The 21,159-nt window shown below is 49.6% G+C and overlaps 1 protein-coding gene across 1 annotated transcript in view; it reads left to right on the top strand.

Moving 5' to 3' along the window:
* Nucleotides 1-20,591, top strand: part of EDAR (ectodysplasin A receptor) — a 62,125-nt gene extending 41,534 nt beyond the window's left edge. Inside the window, exons 5-11 of the mRNA XM_029051140.2 lie at nt 5,847-5,933; nt 9,435-9,560; nt 9,646-9,720; nt 9,996-10,068; nt 12,939-13,101; nt 13,561-13,621; nt 20,111-20,591. Of these exons, the coding sequence (XP_028906973.1) occupies nt 5,847-5,933; nt 9,435-9,560; nt 9,646-9,720; nt 9,996-10,068; nt 12,939-13,101; nt 13,561-13,621; nt 20,111-20,433 (908 nt within the window). The 3' untranslated portion in view covers nt 20,434-20,591. The remainder of the gene's footprint in view (nt 1-5,846; nt 5,934-9,434; nt 9,561-9,645; nt 9,721-9,995; nt 10,069-12,938; nt 13,102-13,560; nt 13,622-20,110) is intronic.
* Nucleotides 20,592-21,159: the final 568 nt, after the last annotated feature.

Genomic DNA, 21,159 nt, shown 5'->3' with positions numbered 1-21,159 from the left:
GGGATTGTTTTTCCAACTCTATTATATCGCACCACCCGAAGCTCTTGGTACACAAAGCACAAAGTCAGTTCTCAATAAATACCAGTGATTGATTGATTGAAGAGGAGGAGAAAGAGGGGAAAGGGGGAGGAGAAGGAGGGGAGAAAAAAGGAAGAGGAAAGATGAAGAAGGGGGGAAGAAGAGGAGGAAGAGAAGGAGAGAGGAGAAGGAGGAGGAAGAGGAGGAGATCATCAAGAGAGATGATGATCAGGATGGTTGACTTATTTTTTAAAAAATGATGCTCATTCTCTTTTTTCCTTTTGATATCAGTAAAGCTATCTAATTCTGTGGTGAAATGACTGGGAAGCAGCATGGCTTATTGGAAAAAGCACAGGTCGGGGTGTCAGGAAACCCGGGTTCTGGTCCCACCCTCGTCACTGGCCTGCCGTGTGATCACTTAAGTCACTTAACCACTCTGTGCCGTTAACGTTCTAGAGGCCAGTCGGGGATAAGAATCCCAGCCTCTCCCCGCAACGTTAAGCAGACAGAAATGAGCTAAGTAATGTAAAAGCACTTTTGCAAAATAAAAGAGCTCTCTAAATGCGAGGCATTATTATTACTAGGGTATTAGGGAATTATTTATCTTTCCTGGGATAGGATACCTTCTCACGCCAAGCAGTGTTTCATAACATTAAGGTTCGTTATTTAAAGAGCATGTATATTTTGTTATTGAGGGGGCCCTGTGACATTTCGCCTTCCCTGCCAGACAGTTTAATTTCCCGAGGGATGGGCCAGGGCCCGTGTGACTTAGGGCCCTTCAAAGGGCTGCACAATGTCAGAGCACTAGTCATTTTTCAGCCGTGACATCAATCTGCTCAAATAATGACTTCCACTCCTTCCCCCGCATTGCTTTGTATGCATTCAGCTGAAAGCGCTGTCATTCAACATCAAAACTCCCCGGCTCCAGCTCCTCTAACCAACCTCTGCCCTCACCCAGCCAAGTGCAGAATAAATCAGCCTCCCTTCAATCGGTCTTATTTACTGAGCGCCTTCTGTGTGCGGAGCACTGTTCTAAGTCCTCGGGAGAGTACGTATAACAACAGAACAGAGTGGCGGAAACATTCCCCGCCCACAAGGAGCTTACAGTCTAGAGGGGGAGACGGACATTAATATATATCAATAATTTATTTTCCCCAGCATCGTCTGGAGGTCGTCTTTTTAGGGCCGTGAAGTGTCTTCTGGATTTCTGTGCTCCCCGGTGACTCTTTGACTCAGTCAATATTGTAGATCCCCTTGATTCTATTTATCGTGATTATGTTGTCTTGTTTTGGTCCGTCCGTCTCCCCCGATTAGACCGTGAGACCGTCACTGGGCAGGGATTCTCTATCTGTTGCCGAATTGTACATTCCAAGCGCTTAGCACAGTGCTCTGCACATAGTAAGCACTCAATAAATACTATTGAACGAATGAATGAATAAATCAATGGTATTTGAGTGCTTACTGTGCACAGAGCACTGTGCTAAACATAGAGTAAGCCTTCAAAAATGCCTAGAGGATTCAGGAGAAAAGACGGGGAAGAGGGAGAAATCGTTTCTGGGGTTTAAGCAGCATGGCGTAACGGATAGAGCACGGGCCTGGGAGTCAGAAGGTCATGGGTTCTAATCCCGGCTCCACCCCTTGTCTGTGGTGTGGCCTTGGGCAAGTCACTTCACTTCTCTGTGCCTCGGTTCCCTCATCTGGAAAATGGGGATTAAGACTGTGAGCCCTGTGTGAGACAGGGACTGTGTCCAACCCAATTACCGTGCAGCTACCCCAGCGCTTAGAACAGTGCCTGGCACATACTAAGCACTTAACAAATACCATTATTATTATTAACATCCCCAAGGTTCGATAATGCTAATAATAACGATTATTATTATAGTATTTGTCAAGAACTTACTACATGCTAAACACTGTGCTTAGCACTGGGGAAGAGACAGTGCAATCAGATAGTAGACAATCCCCGGCCTTTATGGGGCTCAAAGTCTAACGGGAAGGGAGACTGGATATTGACCTGAGGGAACTGAGACATAGAGAAGTTAAGTGATTTGCCCCAAGTCACACAGCAGACAAGCAAAGGATGCATGATTAGAACTCAGGTCTCCTGATTCCGGTCCTCTGCTCTTTCCATTCAGCCATGCTGCTTTTCTCAGGTCTGGGAAACGGGCCACAGGTGGAAATGTGACGCGTGGCCTGTAGCGACAGCAAGGCCCAGAGGAAAGAGCAGGGACTGGGCCACGGGAGACCTGGGTTCGAGTTCCTGCTCTGCTACTGGTCTCCTGTGTGACCTTGGGCAATCCGCTTAACTTCTCTGTGCCGCAGTTTCCTACTCTGTAAAACATGAGGATGAGATAGATTGTGAGGCCCCTGCGGGACAGGGATTCATAGCTGTCCCAGGACCCAATACAATGCTTGGCGCGAAGCAAAACCTTAATAGAACTATAATTATCAGCGCTTGGCATCTTGTAAGAACTTAATGAATGTCGTAGTTGTTATTATTCAGTGCTCCAACCTCACAGCTCGAGAGGAGACAACTGAGACAGAAGTTATTGATCTGTTGGGGAGTGCTGATATCTCATCCTTGATTCAGGACCTGCCTTTCCTTCCTCAAAATCCACTTTATGACGGCTCCAGCGTTGGATTAATAGAAAGTCAAGCAACTGATATGAGCGAGATCGTTCTCATTGATCTCACGAAGTTATCGGCAGTGAGGACACGGGGTCATTGGGTCAGCTGGGGCAATAGTGCCCCGGCATCAGACGCCCTCCGGGACGACGCTATGTATTCTTGCGTTACTTATGGATCCCTTTTTAACCGAAGGATTCTTCAAGGCAAGAGGCAGCCTGGTCTCCTCGCTGCATTGGAGAAGCTGAAAGAAGACATTTCTCCTCATTCTTCACTGGCTACGGCCTCATCCCTCATCCTAATGAATAATGTCGGTATTTGTTAAGCGCTTACTATGGGCCGCTCGCACTGTTCTAAGCGCTGGGGTAGATGCAGGGGAATCGGGTTGTCCCACGTGGGGCTCACAGTCTTCATCCCCATTTTCCAGATGAGGGAACTGAGGCACCGAGAAGTTAAGTGACTCGCCCAAAGTCACACACCTGACAAGTGGCCGAGCAGGGAGTCGAACCCATGATCTCTGACTCCAAAGCCCATGCTCTTTCCACTGAGTCACGCTGCTTGTACCTCCATGTTGGGGTTTCGTAGTAATAATGATGATAATAATAACAATAAGAAGAAGAAGGTCGACAAGATCGATTAAACACTTGAGAAATAATCCCGGCTCCGCCGCTAGTCAGCTGTGTGACCTTGGGCAAGTCACTTAACTTCTCTGTGCCTCGTTACCTCATCTGTCAAATGGGGATTAAAACAACTGTGAGCCCCACGTGGGACAACCTGATCACCTTGTATCCCCCAGTGCTTAGAACAGTGCTTGGCACATAGTAAGCGCTTAACAAATACCACAATTATTATTATTATTATTATTAGAAAGAGCACAGGCCTGGGAGTTTTATTGTAGTCTCTCAAGGGCTTAGTAAAGCGCTCTGCACACAGTAAGTGCTCGGTGCAGTGGCTAGAGCACGGACCTGGGAGTCAGAAGGTCATGGGTTCTAATCCCAGCTCGGCCATCTGACTGCTGGTTGACCTTGGGGCAAGTCACTTCACTTCTCTGGGCCTCCGTTCGCTCATCTGTAAAATGGGGATTAAGACTGTGAGCTCCATGTGGGACAGGGATTGTGTCCAAACTGATGACCTTGTATCTACCCCAGCACTCAGAACAGTGCCTGGCACATAGTAAGAGCTTAACAAATACCACCATCGTTATTATTAACAATAAATATGATTTACTGGCTGATTTGCTGACCTAGGTTCTAATCCCAGTTCTGCCACTTGCCTGCTGTGTGACCTTGGGCAAATCACTCGACTTCTCTGTGCCTCAGTTCCCTCATCTGCCAAATGTGGATTTAACACCCGTTCTCCCTCCTGAGCCCTACGTAGAACTGATTATTTCGTATTTACCCTGGTGTTTAGTTCAGCGCTTGGTAGATAGTAAGCAGTTAATAAATGTCACTATTATCATCATTGCTAGGATTCTTATTATTATTACTATGTGCTAAGCACTGCGATAGATATTCTACAACCAGGTCAGAACCCGTCTCTACCCCACATAGGGTTCACAATCTAAGGGAGAGGCAGAACAAATATTTTATTCACATTTTCAGATGAGGGAACTGAGGCAAAGAGAGGATAGGCGACTTGCCCGACGTCACACAGCGGGAAAGGGACCCAAGAACCCACGTCTCACGACTCCCGGCCCTGCGTTCTTTCCTTTGGGCCCTGTTGCTTCTGGACTAAAATGTTTTGCCTTGGATCATCCAAAAAGTCTTCTGGTGGGGCTCTAAGGAGGATTGCTGGGGCGGCAGAAAGCTAAATGGATTTGTGCTCCTCCTTTCCTTAGAATGACTAGGCCCTCAGTACATATATTAGATGTATATTACACTTACGCATCCATCTCACAGATGCACATATTTCTTAAGGACAACTCATGGACCTAGCCATTTTTCCCTCTTCCTCATATCTGTAACCCCTTTAATAATAAGTAGAATAACTACAGTGTTTGTAAAGTGCTTACTATGTGCCAGGCGCTGTACTAGACCCTGGGGTGGATACAAGCAAATCGGACAGGACGCGGTCCCCTGCCCACGGGGAGCTCACCGTCTCAATCCCCAATTCGGCAGATGAGGTAACTGAGGCCCAGAGAGGTAAAACGACTTGCCCCAAGTCACACAGCAGACAGGTTTCAGAGCCGGGATTAGAACCCCTGACCTTCTGACTCCCAGGCCTGCGATCTATCCACTAAGCCATGCTGCTTCTCAGATCCCCTTTCCAGGTCTGTCTCCCCTGCTAGGATATAAACTCCTTCACAGCAGCAACCATGTCTACTAACCCTATTAGCTTCTCCCCAGGTGCTCACCATAGTGCTGTGCACATAGTAGATGCTCAAGAAATATTTCGGATGGATGGATGAGAGGCAGCATGGCAGAGTGTCTAGAGCACGAGCCTGGAAGTCAGAGGTCATGGGTTCTAATCCCGGCTCTGCCACTTTTCTGCTGTGTGTCCTTGGGCAAGTCACTTCACTTCTCTGGGCCTCAGTTACCTCATCTTTAAAATGGGGATTGAGACTGTGAACCCCTAGTGGGACAGGGACTGTGTCCAACCCCATTTGCTTGTATCCACCCCACTGCTTAGTACAGTGCCTGGCACAGGGTAAGCACTTAAATACCGCAATTATTATCATCATTAGCTGCATTCTAGGATCTCGCTGCTTTGGAATCGCTGCTTGCGGGGAGGAAGGGCCCTTCCCACCGTTATATCCGTGGTATTTGTTAAGCGCTCACTACGTGCCAAGCACCGTACTGAGCGCGAGCGCTGGGATCGATACAAGATAATCGGGTCCCACCGGGGGCTCAGTAGGAGGGAGCACAGGTATTGAATCCCCATTTTGCAGATAAGGGGAACTGAGGTATGGAGAAGTTAAGTGACTTACCCAAGGTCACCCAGCAGGCAAATGTGACTCCTAGACCCATGCTCTTTCCGCTAGGCCACACTGCTTCCCTGGTAACTTTAGAGGTAACTTCAGAGGGACTGTCTCTCCCTCTGTCTCCTCTTCTAGACTGTAGGGTGGGCAGAGAACTTGTCCTCCAACTCTGCCTCACTGTACTCTCCCAAATGCATAGTACCACGCTCTGCACGCAGTAAGTGATCAATAAATGCAATGGATTGAGCGATCGATTGATTGAAGGCCAATTTGTTCTGCTTTGCAGGTGTGGGTTCCTCCTCAGGAGCTGCGGCTAGCTCTCCCAGTACCTCTGGAACCAGCACCCTTTCACCTTTCCAGCACGCACATAAAGGTGAGTAAAGAGCCGGGGTTGGAGCTTCCGGATTTCCCCTCCACAGAAACAGAAGGGGACGGACCGTGAGGGGGAGGAATCATTACCGGGAAGATTCCTGATGCATTCCCTGCTCCTCTAAACCATTTTCTCACCCCGAGCTGAGCCAGAGAATGGCTTGCCACTTGCTCGGGCTTAACAGCAAACACTCGGAGCAAATTAGAAGCAGAGTGGCCTTCCGGGGCTGGGTTTTAGAGTGGTTTGGGAAGAAATGCTGCCGACCGTTGAACTTGCCGGAGGGATCGAGCGGTTAGGAAAAGGCCTCCTCCACCTAGAGGTCGAAACTGACTGCGGTACAGAGAAATGGAGTGACTCGCCCAAGTTCACACAGCAGGCAAGGGGCAGAACCGGGATTAGAATCCAGATCCGCGGACCTGCGGGCCTGCGCTCTTTCCCCTACGCCATGGTACTTCTCAGCGTGCGGAGGAAAGGCCCCATTTCCTCCCCGAGCTCACCTGTGAATGAGGTGATGGTGGTGAGCAGTGCCTGAGGGAAGGTCCAGGGGTTACAGGTCCCAGAGGTCGGAGCTCCGTCTTTCTGGAAGAGAGGATGGGACTTGGAATTTGGGGCTAGATTGGAATGCCACAGTCTGACTTCTGCTCAGGCTTCAGACTCCCTGCCCAAGCCTCACCTACCTACCAGACTCAGGCCTCAGACATTCATTTTGATTCCACACAGCTGTTTTCCTTCCCACCTTTCAGTATTGGGAAAGGGTATCGAGAGGAACAAGGCTGGATAATCATCTCAGAGAAATCTTTAGACTGGGTTTTCCGTCCCCTGGGTTCTTTTCTTCTTTAGGAAACATTGTTTTGGGGAGCTTGGAGGGAATATTGGCCCATCCCCCAACGTATCTAGGGGTCCCCTTATTTATGTAGGGTGCCAAACCAGTGAAACCTTGCCGAGATAGATGTGTCTCATTTCTCCTGACACTCCGGGGAGGTAGCACACAATACTGAGAATATTAAAAAGATTATATCATCTGCTCTTGGCTAAGCAAGCCAAACATGCTTTCCTTCACTTGCAGAGACTAATTTTCCTACTTTGCTACTTTAATAGTTCTCTAGTCATTGTTTTTTCCCAGGCTGCCACCTGAAGATTATTATTTCCCTTTTTTTTTTTTTTTACCTTTGGCAACATAAAATACCTAAGTAAAACTGGATTCCACTTCAATCCTCTAACTCCAACTTAACGGGCTTCGATTTCGTCTCTTTTGCCGATGACCCCCTTCCTCACGTCTTTCCTCCTGTCAGGAACTCCCTCCCCCTCCACCATTCTCCCCACCATCAGAGTCCTCTAAAATCACATCATCATCATCATCTTAAGGTCGTTATGAGCAGGGAACGTGTCTGCTAATTCTGTTGTTTCATTCTCTCCCAAGGGCTTAGTGCTCTGCACATAGTAAGCGCCCAATAACTACCATCGTTGGACTGATTCATCATCAACATAAAAAATGATAATAAAAGTTATATTTGTTAAGTGCTTACTATGTATCAAGCACTGTTCTCAGCTAGGTAGATACAAGGTAATCATGTGGGACACAGTCCCTGTCCCTCATGGGGCTCACAGGGACAGAAATTGAAATCTCCTCCTCCTCCAGGAAGTCTTCCCCAATTAATCTCCCATCTGCCCATCTATTCCCCCATCCTTTTTTATAAACAGTATTTATTAAGCACTCTCTATGTGGCAAACACTATTCTAAGCACTGGGGTAGATACAGAGTTATCAGGTTGGACACAGTCCCTGTCCCACCTGGGACCTCACGGTCCAAGAGAAGCAGCGTGGCTCAGTGGAAAGAGCACGGGCTGCGGAGTCAGAGATCATGAGTTCAAATCCCCGCTCTGCCGCCTGTCAGCTGTGTGACTTTGGGTAAGTCACTTGACTTCTCTGGGCCTCAGTTCCCTCATCTGTAAAATGGGGATTAAGACTGTGAGCCCCATGTGGGACAACCTGATCACCTTGTATCCTCCCCAGCGCTTAGAACGGTGCTTTGCACACAGTAAGTGCTTAACAAATACCAACATTATTATTATTAAGGAGACTCCCCTCTGCATCACCTTTGGGTCCTTATCCCCTAAGCACTTCAATAATTAGGGCATTTGTTAAGTGCTTACTATGTGCCAGGCACATATTCTAAACGCTCTACTCACTCCACCTCACTTATGTCTGTATCCTTTTACTCAGCTGCTTTCCCGATCTGTAATTTATTTCAACGTCTGTCTCCCCAATTAGATTGTTATGCCCTTGTGGGAAGGAATATTTCTACCGACGGCACTTTACGCTCCCAAACAAAACAGCACCAGACGCTACAAACATTAAGTACAACAGAAGAGACTCCCTTTCCATATGTTCAATTAGGCCAGGACTGCCAATCCTACGCTGGCGTGTTCTATTGTTATATTGTACTCTCCCAGGGGCTTAGTACAGTGCTCTGCACACAGGAAGTGCTCAATAAATAAGATTGATTTTTCAGTGACACTCAGAGAAGGACTGCCCCATCAGTGTTGTCGTCTTTGAAAACGGAGAACAAATCACATATATTCCCCCGAACATTTAGTACAGTGTTCTACAAAGAGTAAGTGCTCAATAAATACCATCGATCGATTGACTCTTCACATTCGCAGGCTCCTCCTTGTCTTAGAATGCTGGCCTCGCCACCGTAGAGCAAGGGGCTGTTTGGTGAGAGAGTTTTACCAATACAGTCCTCAGATTACCCATCCAAAAGGCAGAAAGAGCGACGTTTGGGAGTTTAAAGCTCAAGCTCTGGGTCGCTGGTCTTTTAGCCACCTTTTGGAACAGTGTATCTAGCTTCTACAATATCAATAAGTTGCTCACTCAGGGATGGGAACCCAATTCCCTTTTTACTATGTGAAAGTGGTTCACCTTTACCCAGATTTGTTGGCAATTTTTTTTGGTGGTTTTTTTTCCGGGCACAATCCCAGGGCAAAGGGAACACATCCTAGGTTATGACGGATGATTGAGAAGCAGCAAGGCCTCGTAAAATGAGCAAGGGGTTGGAGATCAAGAGGACCTGAGTTCTAATCCCAGCTCTGTCACCGTGTACCTGCTGCATGATCTTGCCTGCTCTCTGCCTCGGTTTCCTCATCTGTCAAATGGGGATTCACTCCCTGTTCTCTACGTGGGGCTGAGTCCATCCTGATTAACTAGCTATCTGCCGCGGCGCTTAGTGCAATGTTTGGCAAATGTCACTTATCATTATTGACTGCTCCACCTCTGCGGCAGGGCTTCCTCGGGCATCAGCCGGGATGCCCCTTATCAAAATGCACCTGTTCTTTAAATGTAGTTGCTAAAAGTAAGCGCTCAATAACCAATTGAATGAATAAACGGGCAAGGACCTGGCGCCTGATCGCATGAAAATGTTCTGACAGTCCTAAGTGTGCATCAAGAGTTCTCTGCCACCGTGCGATAACCAGGAGTTTCCTTCTTTCTCCCCGGGCTGTAAAGACCTGGCAGGGCAAGGGCACCTGGCCACCGCCCTGATCATCGCCATGTCTACCATCTTCATCATGGCCATCGCCATCGTCCTCATCATCATGTTTTACATTGTGAAAACCAAGCCTTCCGCTCAAGGTAACCGTCACAACTCTACCCAGCTTCCCCCCTTTCCCTCCCTCCCTCGGCTCATCCCCTAATGGGCTCTTCGTTCCTCTTCCAGCCTGCTGCACCAGCCACTCGGTCAAAAACGTGGAGGCCCAAGTCAGCAAGCCGGAAGAGAAGAGAGAAGTCCAAGGTTGGCATTCAACTTTCTACTTTCGCGCCTGGGCTACCGAGGGATTGAGGTCCCCGTTTAGTTCCCATCCTACCCAGCCGTCTCTCCTAATTGCTTCGGCTCTACTGCTGGGGAGCAGAGAGATCAGGGGAAGTGGTGTCTTGATCCCTGGGGAGTCATGAAATGAGTGGATTTAGCCCTTCTCCAGAATCAGACAGCAGAGGAAGCAAATACCCTTCTTCCATAGCCTTGATGCCAATTTTGACCTCTCCTCCCTCCTTCCCGTTACCCTGCAGAGAACGGAGTGATATTCACCGAAAAGGATGAGTTTGAGAAGCTGACGGCCACTCCGGCAAAGACCGTTAAGAGGTAAACCACGCTCGGTGACCCAGATTTGGGGCCGTAGGGACTTTGGGAGACTCCCAGGACTCGGACCCAGGTCGAGAGAGGGCGGATGAGGAAGATCAGATTCAGATCCCGATTCTGGGATCCGGAGATCTTTGTTGAATAAACCAGGTCACGCTGACAGCCTGGTTCATTTCATCAATGATAATAAGAGCAAGGGCCTGGGAAGCAGAGGACCTGGGTTCTAATCCCGGATCTACCACACAGACCTTGAGCAAATCACTTAACTTTCCTGTGCCTCAGTTTCCTCATCTGAAAATGGGGATTCAACACCTGTTCTCCTTCCTACTTTTACTATGAGCACTATGCTGGACCTGATTATCTTGTATCTACCCCCGTCCTTAGTACAGGAGTAAGCACTTAAATATTAGAATTATTGTTATTATTCTTATTGTTGTACTTATTAAGCTCTCCTTCTATGTGCCAAGCACTGTACTAAGCACTGGGGTAGAGATAGAATCATCAAATTGGACACAGACCCTGCCTGAGACTCACAGTCTAGGAGGGAGGGAGACCAAGTATCTTATCCTCATTTTTACAGATGAGGAAACTGGGCACAGAGAGGTTAAGTGACTGCCTCGAGGTCACACAGCACTCAAGTGGTGAAGCCAGCATTAGAATCCAGGTGTCTGGACTCTAGAAGTTAGAGATGTCTGCTGCTCCATCCTTTATCCTCTAGGCTGTAAGCTCACCATGGTCAGGGAATGTGTCCAATGATTTTGTTGTGTCACGCTCTCCCAAATGCTTAGTAAAGTGCTCAGCACATAGTAAACACTCAATGAATACCACTGATTGATCGATCGATCAATCAAGGGGATGAAGGACCACAGGACGACAGTAATAATGTTGATATTTGTTAAGCGCTTACTATGTGCAGAGCACTGTTCTAAGCGCCGAGGGAAATACAGGGTAATCAGGTTGTCCCACGTGAGGCTCACAGTTAATCCCCATTTTACAGATGAGGGAATTGAGGCACAGAGAAGTTAAGTGACTTGCCCACAGTCACACAGCTCACAAGTGGCAGAGCTGGGAGTCGAACCCATGACCTCTGACTCCAAAGCCCACGCTCTTTCCACTGAGCCACGCTGCTCCCCAATCACCCGGGCCCCCCCCCAAGAATCCTGGCACCACTGTCAATCAACCGGTGGTATTTATTGAGCCCTCACTGTGTGCGGAGCACTGTACTAAGCACTTGGGAGAGAGAAGCAGCGTGGTTCAGTGGAAAGAGCGTGGGCTTTGGAGTCAGAGGTCATGGGTTCGAATCCCCGCTGGGCCACTTGACAGCTGTGTGACTTTGGGCAAGTCACTTCACTTCTCGGCGCCTCAATTCCCTCATCTGTCAAATGGGGATTAAGACTGGGAGCCCCACGTGGGACATCCTGATTCCCCTGTCTACCCCAGCGCTTAGAACAGTGCTCTGCACATAGTAAGCGCTTAACAAATATCAACATTATTCTTATTATGTCCATCCTGATGAGATATTGTATCAACCCCAGCTTTTAGAACAGTGCTTGACACAAAATGGAAAGAGCACAGGCTTGGGAGTCAGAGGTGGTCGGTTGTAATCCCGGCTCCGCCACTTGTCAGCTGTGCGACTTTGGGCAAGCCACTTAATTTTTCTGTTCCTCAGTTACCTCATCTGGAAAATGGGGATGAAGGCTGTGAGCCCCACGTGGGACAGCCTGATTACCTTGTATCTACCCCAGTGCTTAGAACAGTGCTTGGCACATAGTAAGCATTTAACAAATACCAACATTATTATTACTATTATTATTTCACTGCTGAGTCTCATGGGTCAGGTTGTTGTGTGGGCGGCGTGATTATCACCCAGTTACCAGCAAATATAATTCCTTTTTAAGGCTTCAGCCCAAAGCACGAGGGGAAGATAAAATTCTTATAAAAGACTATGTTTTTAATATATTTTGAGTGATTTTTCCGTAGCTCACTTCCCCCTAGTTTTAAGCCCTTAATGAACGCAGTGCGGCTGTGTTGGTTTCTGAGGAGAATTCGGAGAGTAGCATTCGCCACGGGGCCCAAAACGTACACCTGACACAGTCCTCCGTTGCCGAGGCTTAACAGGTCACTTCCCGTCACCACGGCTGTGGGATGAGGTAGCCCTCGGGTAGCCCTGTAATTCCTCCCTTCGGGGACTTGCCCATTCCAGCCCGTTTGAGTCCAGGCACAAAGCGAGAGTCCCCATGGGCCTTGCTTCCAAGCGTGTAGTTTTGATCTAGTAGTTGAGGTGAAATCTCCTGGAAATAGGCTTCCATTAATCCTAGCCAGGAGTGGAGAGGCAGTTTCTGCGAATCTTGACAAGGAAAAGTGGTGGTCGGGTAATAATAATAATACTAATGTTGGCATTTGTTAAGCGCTTACTATTAGCGCTGGGGTAGATACAGGGTAATCAGATTGTCCCACGTGAGGCTCACGGTCTTAATCCCCATTTTACAGATGAGGTAACTGAGGCCCAGAGAAGTGAAATGACTTGCCCACAGTCACATAGTTGACAAGTGGCAGAGCCGGGATTCGAACGCATGACCTCTGTCTCCCAAGCCCGGGCTCTTTCCGCTGAGCCACGCTGCTTCCCCGTGGGTAGGTAGGAGCAAGGCGATTGAGTGCTTTAAACCCGATGGTAAAGCTTTTCCGTTAGCGACCGTAGATGGGGTCAGAACTGGAGTTTCTTCAGGGGTGGGGAAATACGGACCCAACGGTTTTGTAGAAAAATGATCCGGTCGGCAGGCTGAAATACGCACTGGAGTGGATGGACTGAGCACTCAGCACAGAGTAAGTGCTCCATAAATGCCACCGATCGATCGATCGGCTTGTTTTTCCAGTGAAAACGACGCCTCTTCCGAGAACGAGCAGCTGCTGAGCCGGAGCATGGATAGCGATGAAGAAGCCGCCGTTGACAAGCAAGGATCCCCGGAGTTGTGCTTGTTATCGCTAGTTCATCTGACGAGAGATAAATCTTCCACCACCAACAACAAATCCACCGGGGTACGGTCCCACAGCCAACACTCCGGGCTTTCACAAACACCCATTATTCATAAGTGCGGCGAAATGATGTACTGTAGCTGCAGCTGAGATTAGGGGAATTTCTGGCCAGGAAATGGGAACGCTCTTCACTTCAATAATTGCTTCTGTTCTTCCAAATCTTCCTTGACTATTCCCCAGGTCTCTTGCTTAAGCGTCCCGCTAAAAGGAAGCAACCCACTTAATGCAGTGCCTCGTTAAAGTCCCTTGCGATGGGCCGCGCAACAAAGCGGTGGATGGGAGATTTTTCTCCCTGGCCATCTAATCCCTTCCCACCTGGCTGTTAGAACCCTGCACTTCAAGGGGAGAGGTTGGGTGGGGTATTTTCGGCGCGGGCTGTTCCGTGTCGAGGAGATGCTCTGTTAGTCCACATCAGTGGCCTTCGCTAAGGATGATACGCTCTCTCTGTTTTGTGTCCTGCAGATTCAAAGTCGACGGAAAAAGATCCTTGACGTGTACGCCAATGTCTGTGGGGTGGCCGAAGGTAAAGGAAAAAGGGGTTTGGGGATGGCCGACGATTCAAACAAGCCATCACATGATGTATTGCCAGATCTCTCTAGAAATGCTTTCCCACGATCTGCCTCCAGAGAGCAGGGATTCCTTGAGGTGCCCCCAGTTTTTTTTTTCTTTTTGATGGGATTTAATAAGCGCTTACTATGTGCCAGGCACCGTACTAAGTGCTGGGGCAGATATCAGGTTGGACTCAGTCCATGTCCCACACGGGGCTCAGTTTTAGTCCCCATTTTACAGAACTAAGGCACAAAGAAGTGACTTGGCCGAGGTCACACAGCAGACAAGTGGCAGAGCTGGGATTGGACCCCAGGTCCTTCGGACACCGAGGCTCTACCCATTAGGCCACACTGCTGCTCTCCCTCCATCTGAGTGGCGCATTTTTGGCATTCAAGCTGTCGGTGCCTTCTGTTTCTAGGCTCCTGATTCCTTGCTTCTCGGGAGAACATCCTTCTCTAGACCCTTCTCTCATCCCAACTGCCCTCCGTGATCCAGCCCTCTGCTCCATATACTGGAAAAGAGAACTTGTCCGCTGGGTGACCTTAGGCAAATCACTTCACTTCTCTGGGCTCAGTTACCTCATCTGTAAAATGGGGATTAAGACTTGAGCTCCACGTGGGACAGGGACTGTATCCGAGCCAATTAACTTGTATCTGCCCCAGCGCTTAGTACAGGGCTTGTTGACAATGAGCACTTAAGTACCGTAATTATCATTATTTACTTCACTTCTCTGTGCCTCGGTTACCTCATCTGTAAAATGGGGATTAAGACTGTGAACCCCATGTGGGACAGGGCTTGAATCCAACCTGATTTGCTTGTATCCACCCCATCGCTTAGTACAGGGCCTGGCTCTGTGACTTTGGGCAAGTCACTTCACTTCTCTATGCTTCACTGACCTCATCTGTGAAACGGGGATTAAGACTGTGAGCCCCACGTGGGACATTCTGATCACCTTGCGCTTAGAACAGTGCTCGGCACATAGGAAGCGCTTAACAAATACCATCATTATTATTAACAAATACCACAATTATTAGTATTATTATTGCTCTCTCTGCTGTATTATGGAGGGTGTCTCCTGAGTCCCACCCTGATGCCATTTACTTAGCGTCCGCCCTAGTGATTCTTGGTCTCATCGTCGACCTGCTCCCTCTGCCTCTCTCCCGTCTGTTCCGGCGTGGGGTCTCTGCCTGGCCCGGTCCCACCCTTCCTTCCTTCCAGCCCAGACTCCGGCGCCTCTGTCCGGATATTTGGCCCGAGGTCTGAGCAAAGGAGTCTTGGAGAGAACCCACAAAGTTCTCCCTCCCTTCAGCACTGCCCTCCTCTCTACCCTACCTCCATGCACTGCACTCCCCCAACGGCCTGCGGTGATATATCTCGCCCCCGTCTCCGAATTAGAAAACTCAACCACACCCTGCAGAAACTTCACAGACATTATCTCCAGTTTTGCAAAAATGGCTGGTAGCAGTCAGATTTGCTCCCTTTCTTCACCCCTCCCTCACCCTTGCAGCACTTATGTACGTTTCCCCCATTTATTTATTCGTATTAATGTCCGTATCCCCCTCAAAGCCGTAAGCTCATTGGCGGCAAGGGAACGTGTCTACCGACTTTTTTCTGTTGTACTCTCCCAAGCTGTTAGTATAGCACTCTACCCAGTAAGCACTCGGTAAATACGATTGATAAACTCAGAACTGAAGCTCCGAAGTTTTCCTCCCAGGCTTAAACCTCTACTCCACGACTTCTGAGGGAGAACTTAATTTGAAGAAAAAAAAAAAAATGAGTCTTCTAACAATCATGCTGTCAATCCTACCAGATAGAGGGCTTTGAAGATGTCTTGCTTTGATGTTTGGGAAGGCCTTTGAAACCGGCAAAGACTCTAGAGATGCCACTCATAGCCAGAGGGCTGTTTTAACGCTATATTTTGGTATTTTAAATGCTTATTAGGTGCCAAGCACTGTACTAAGGGCTGGGGTAGATAAAATATAAGTTGATCGGATGCAGTCCTTGTCCCACGTGGGACTCGCGGCCTAAGTGGGAGCTTCACACTTCACCTGTGTCCAACCCGATTTGCTTGTATCTACCCCAGTAAAGGGCCTGGCATATAGTAAGTGCTTAACAAATACCCCAATTATTATTATTACCTAGCATCCAGTGATCTGGACAAAATTCCATTAGTGAGTGTCATTCATAATGGTGAATAAGGAATCAACCAACTGTAATTATCGAACGCTTACTATATGCAGAGCACTGTTCTAAGCGCTTGGGAGAGTACGATATAACAGAGTTGGGTAGGCATGTTCCCTATGGCACGGCTTAGTGGATAGAGCACGGGGCTGGGAACCAGAAGGTCATGAGTTCTAATCCCGGCTCCGCCGCTTGTCTGCTGTGTGACCTTAGGCAAATCACTTCATTTCTCTGGGTCTCAGTTACCTCATCTGTAAAATGAGATTGAGACTGTGACAGGGAATGATCCAACCTGATTTGCTTGTATCCACCCCAGTGCTTGGAATAGGGCCTGGCACATAGCAAGCGCTTAACAAATACCACAAAAAAACCCCTAAAAAACAAGCTCACAAGAGTCTAGAGACTGTGATCAAAAATAATCCAGAATAATTAAAAAAAACTTGAATTTTTACCATTTGATCCTCACAACATCCCGGTGAGGTAGGGAGAGGCAGAGTTATTATTCTTCCCATTTTACAGATGAGGAAGCAGAGGCACAGAGAGGTTAAGTGGCTTGCCTGGGGTCCCACAGGAGCCCAGAATTCCCTCCCTCCCTCCCTCTCTCCCGATTCTCTACGGGGAGAAGCTAAGGCGCGTACACAACGTGCCTTGCCTGGAAGCTCAAGTCAGTGACGGAGCTGGGCCTTTGGTTCTCAGAACTGCTCCTCATCCGCCTCAAGAAGCAGCACGGGCTAATGGATAAAGCACGGGCCTGGGAGTCAGAGGGACCTGGGTTCTAATCTCGGGTCTGCTGTGTCCTGGGACAAGTCACTTCACTTCTCTGTGCCTCTGCAACGTCAATGGGGGACAGGGACTGTGTCCAACCTAATTAACTCGTATCTACCCCAGCGTGTCCAATCTAATTAACTCATATCTTGATTCTATTTATTGCTATTGTTTTTGTCCGTCTCCCCCGATTAGACTGTAAGCCCGTCAATGGGCAGGGACTGTGTCTGTTGCCGATTTGTACATTCCAAGGGCTTAGTACAGTGCTCTGCACATAGTAAGCGCTCAATAAATACTATTGAATGAATGAATATCTACCCCAGCACTCAGTACAGTGCCTAGCATACAGTCAGTTCTTAATGATCCCATAAAACAAACGCCCCACCTCTTCCCCCACCACATGACCAACTGTAATAATAGTAGCAATGACTGTCGGACTCGCTAAGCGCTTACTATGTGCCGAACACTGTACTCAGCGCCGGGGTAGATGCAAGATCATCGAGTTGACAGTATTTACTAAGCATTTACTATACGCGGAGCACAATACTAAGTGCTGGGAAAGAGCGGGAATTATAACCATCCCTCAGGGGAGACCCTGACCCACGCAAGACACACAGATGAACAGGGAGGGAGAACAGGTATTGAATTCCCATTTTACAGAAGAGGAAACCGAGGGTCGAGCGACAGGCAGGCAGCAGGCAGGAGGCAGAACCAGGATTAGAACCCAGGTCTTCTGAGTCCCAGGCCCGGGCTCTTTTCACTAGACCCTCGCTGCTTCTCTCCAGATTTATCTTCATCTCCAGCTGCAGAGGTGGGCAGAAAGCTTGGCTGAGACTGCACGCCAAGCCCAAGGGAAAGCCAGAGAAGAGGGCCTGGATCAAGAACTGAGCGGATTAGTAGCTCTCGTTAAACTGCTCTGACAAAAACCCGGCCGTGTCTTGCACCACCCAAATTCTGGCTGGGCCTGGTGGGAGTCTGGCAATCCCTAAACGAAACACCTGGACACCAGCTCGCTCAGCTCAGCTGCTCCTTCTTATTATTATATCCCACATCGGCGGCTTACTTGTTGTCAGAGAAGCAGTGTGGCCTAATAATGATAATAATAATGTTGGTATTTGTTAAGCACTTACTATGTGCGGAGCACTGTTCTAAGCGCTGGGGTAGACACAGGGGAATCAGGTTGTCCCATGTGAGGCTCACAGTTTTAATCCCCGTTTTACAGTTGAGGGAACTGAGGCACAGAGAAGTGAAGTCACTTGCCCACAGTCACACAGCTGACAAGTGGCAGAGCCGGGATTCGAACCCATGACCTCTGACTCCCAGTCCCGGGCTCTTTCCACTGAGCCACACTGCCTCCCTACAATGGAAAGCTCCCAGGCCTGGGCGTCAAAAGACCTCAGTTCCGATCCCGGCTCCGCCGCTCATCTGCTGGGTGACCTCGGGCAAGTCACTTCTCCGTGCCTCAGTTCCCTCACTGCAAAATGGGGATTCGATACCTGTGTTCCCGCCGACTTGGACCGTGGGCCTCCTATGGGACCTCATTACCTTGTATCTATCCCAGCGCTTAGGACAGTGCTTGGCACATAAGCACTTAAAAAAACACCACAATCAATCTGCTGTATTTATTGAATACTTACTGTGTGCAGAGACTGTATTAGAGCCTGGGAGAGTACAGTGAAACAGTCTAACAGAATTGGTAGAGACATTCCCTGCCCAGCATGAGTTTACAATCTAGAGGGAGAGACAGAGATTAACAGAAATAAATAAAATACGGCTATGGGCTGTGGTGACACTCATTCATTCATTCAATAATATTTATTGAGCGCTTACTATGTGCAGAGCACTGTACTAAGTGCTTGGAATGTACAAATCAGTAACAGATCAGTAACGATCGGCGGGGCAGAGCCGGGAGATTTGGAGCTGAGGGAAGGGGGGATAAAGGGAGTCAAGTGCAAGGGTGACGCAGAAGGGAGAGGGAGAAGAGGAAATGAGGGCTTAGATGGGGAAGGCCTCTTGGAAGAGATGGGCCTTCAATAAGGCTTTGAAGGTGGGGAGAGTGATGGTCCGTAGGATATGAAGAGGGAGGGCAATCCAGAGGCAGGACACGGGCAAAAATAATAATGATTTGCTGGAAAATTGTACCCTCTTGGCCTGCTCTCTCCCCACCCTGGCCTCAGTCTCCTGGGTTTCTGGGCCCCTCTCCATGCCCAGGCGTTGACAAAGCTCCCGGCTCTGCCATGCTGATCGTGTCACCTAGCCAGCGAGCCCCTCTCTAGGCCGGCGGGCCGCTGGGCGGTACCCACTTACCTCGGATGGGACGGGCATACAAGCACCGGGAAGGCAGTCTCTTCTCCCCGTGAAGTCCCCGGGAGCCAGAAACGGGGTCTGCTAAACGGAAACGGGGACAGTGGGGAAATGGGGAGAGAGGAGCGGTTTGATTAAGGAACTGGACCCTTCTGCCCAAAGAAGCCGGCTTTCACAGCCCAGCTGACTGGGGTTTGCCGCCTGATCTTCTAGACTGTAAACTCATTCTGGGCAGGGAAAGTGGCTGCTTATTCTCTTCTATTGTACTCTCCCAAGTGCTTAGAACAGTGGTCTGCACATAGTAGGCTCTCAATAAATACCGTTGATTGATTGAACGGGAGGGACTCAGAATTGTCATCTTCTCCTCAGACCTCTGATCATTATCTGGGATTAGATGGGAAATTCCCCCTCCCCTCGACACTTAATTCACGCTCACCTGGGCACTTAACTCACTCTCCTCTGGTCACTTCCCTCTCCCTTAAGCACTTACTTCACTTTCCCATTAGCATTTACTTCAATTTCCCCTGGGCACTTACTTCACTCTCCTGTGAGCCCTCAGTTCCCTCACCCCTGAGCACTCACTTCATTTTACCCCGGGCACTATCCCAGGTCTCACCTCCACTTCAGGTTCCCATTCTCTCAGGCAGAGTAATTAATCAATGAATCGAGGCTTACGTGCCACGATGATATACTAAGAACTGGAGTAGAGATAAGCAGGTTGGACACAGTCCCTATGCCACGTAGCGCCGGCGGTCTAAGTATTATTGTTTTTATTAGTATTATTATCATTATTGTATTTGTTAAGTGCTTACCACGTGCCAGGCACCGTACTAAGCGCTGGGGTGGATACAAGCAAATGGGGTTGGACACAGTCCCTGTCCCACGTGGGACTCACAGTCTCAATCCCCATTTTACCGATGAGGTAATTGAGGCCCAGAGAAATTAAGGGACTGGTCCAAGGTCACACAGCAGACAGGTGGCGGAGCCGGGATTAGAACCCATGACTTTCTGACTCCCAGGCCCGTGCTTTATCTACTGTGCCATGCTGCTTGAGGAAGGGTAACCTTTCACCAACAGTTCCTCGCTCGGGGTGCCCCCTTAGCCAGGGGGTGTTGACTCTCGGGCAGCACCGCCCCCAGAGCCGAAGGAGCGGGTCAGCCTGCCCCCGGCCTCCCCGGACTGCCAGCCATAACCGGGCCCGCTTGTCTTGCAGGACTCAGCCCCACGGAGCTGCCCTTCGACTGCTTGGAGAAGACCAGCAGGATGCTCAGCTCCACCTACAACACGGAGAAGGCCATCGTCAAAACCTGGCGTCACCTGGCCGAGAGCTTCGGGCTGAAGCGGGACGAGATCGGGGGCATGACGGACGGCATGCAGCTCTTCGACAGGATCAGCACCGCGGGCTACAGCATCCCCGAGCTGCTCACCAAACTGGTCCAGATCGAGCGGCTGGACGCAGTGGAGTCGCTCTGCGCGGACATCCTCGAGTGGGCCCAGGTCCTGCCCCCAACTCCCCCTCCGCCAGTGACATCCTGAGGAGGGCGGGGGGGGTCTCTGTCCAGACCACCGGTCCCCGGGATGAGTTTCCCCCTCTCCCCTGAGCGGAGAACGACCTGGACGCCGCTCTCACCGGGGCGCGGGGGCAAAAGGACTCCAAGTCGCCACGTTCTCCTTGCTCGGCCCTGCGGCTGGGCCGCCGGTGGCTTCCAAGAGCAGAGGCCGGGGGGGGGGGGGACGGGTCCGTCCACTGGGGGATGAGATGGGGGCCACCCCCCGCCCGCCCCCACCCTCTCCTGTGGCTCTCCTCTAGGCCAAATGGGCCGCTGGCAAAAAGCTTGTGGCTTCCCGGGGATGCGATCTGCGGTTGCCCCTCTCCGCCTCTCGCCCTATCATCTCCCTGCCACCATTTATCTGGGCCTCTCCCGATGGGCCATTAACATCCCGTCCGACTTGGCGGAAAAACCACCGAATAACTTGGTATGGAGCATGTTGCCGTCTCCTCCGACTGTCCCCACCGGTAATGGCGTTGCTCTCTCGGTGGCACATCTGGGGATTCCACCCTGGTAAGCCTGGGAATTCTGCGGGACAAATCCAGAGGAATTCTGCTGTGCACAGCCTGGGAATTCTGCTGAGTGGAGTTTGGGAATTCTGCTGAGCGAAGCCTGGGGATCCCTCTTTGCGAAGCCCACACTGACCAATCCCCAAGGCATCTCTTGCTTAGACCGCAGAGCGTATGTTAATTCCAGATGAGCCAGCTTGCAT

The sequence above is a fragment of the Ornithorhynchus anatinus genome, chromosome 2 (assembly GCF_004115215.2).
Source record: "Ornithorhynchus anatinus isolate Pmale09 chromosome 2, mOrnAna1.pri.v4, whole genome shotgun sequence".
NCBI lineage: Eukaryota > Metazoa > Chordata > Mammalia > Monotremata > Ornithorhynchidae > Ornithorhynchus > Ornithorhynchus anatinus.
Note: the sequence above shows the minus strand (reverse complement) of the source record. Positions and strands in the feature narration are given on the sequence as shown.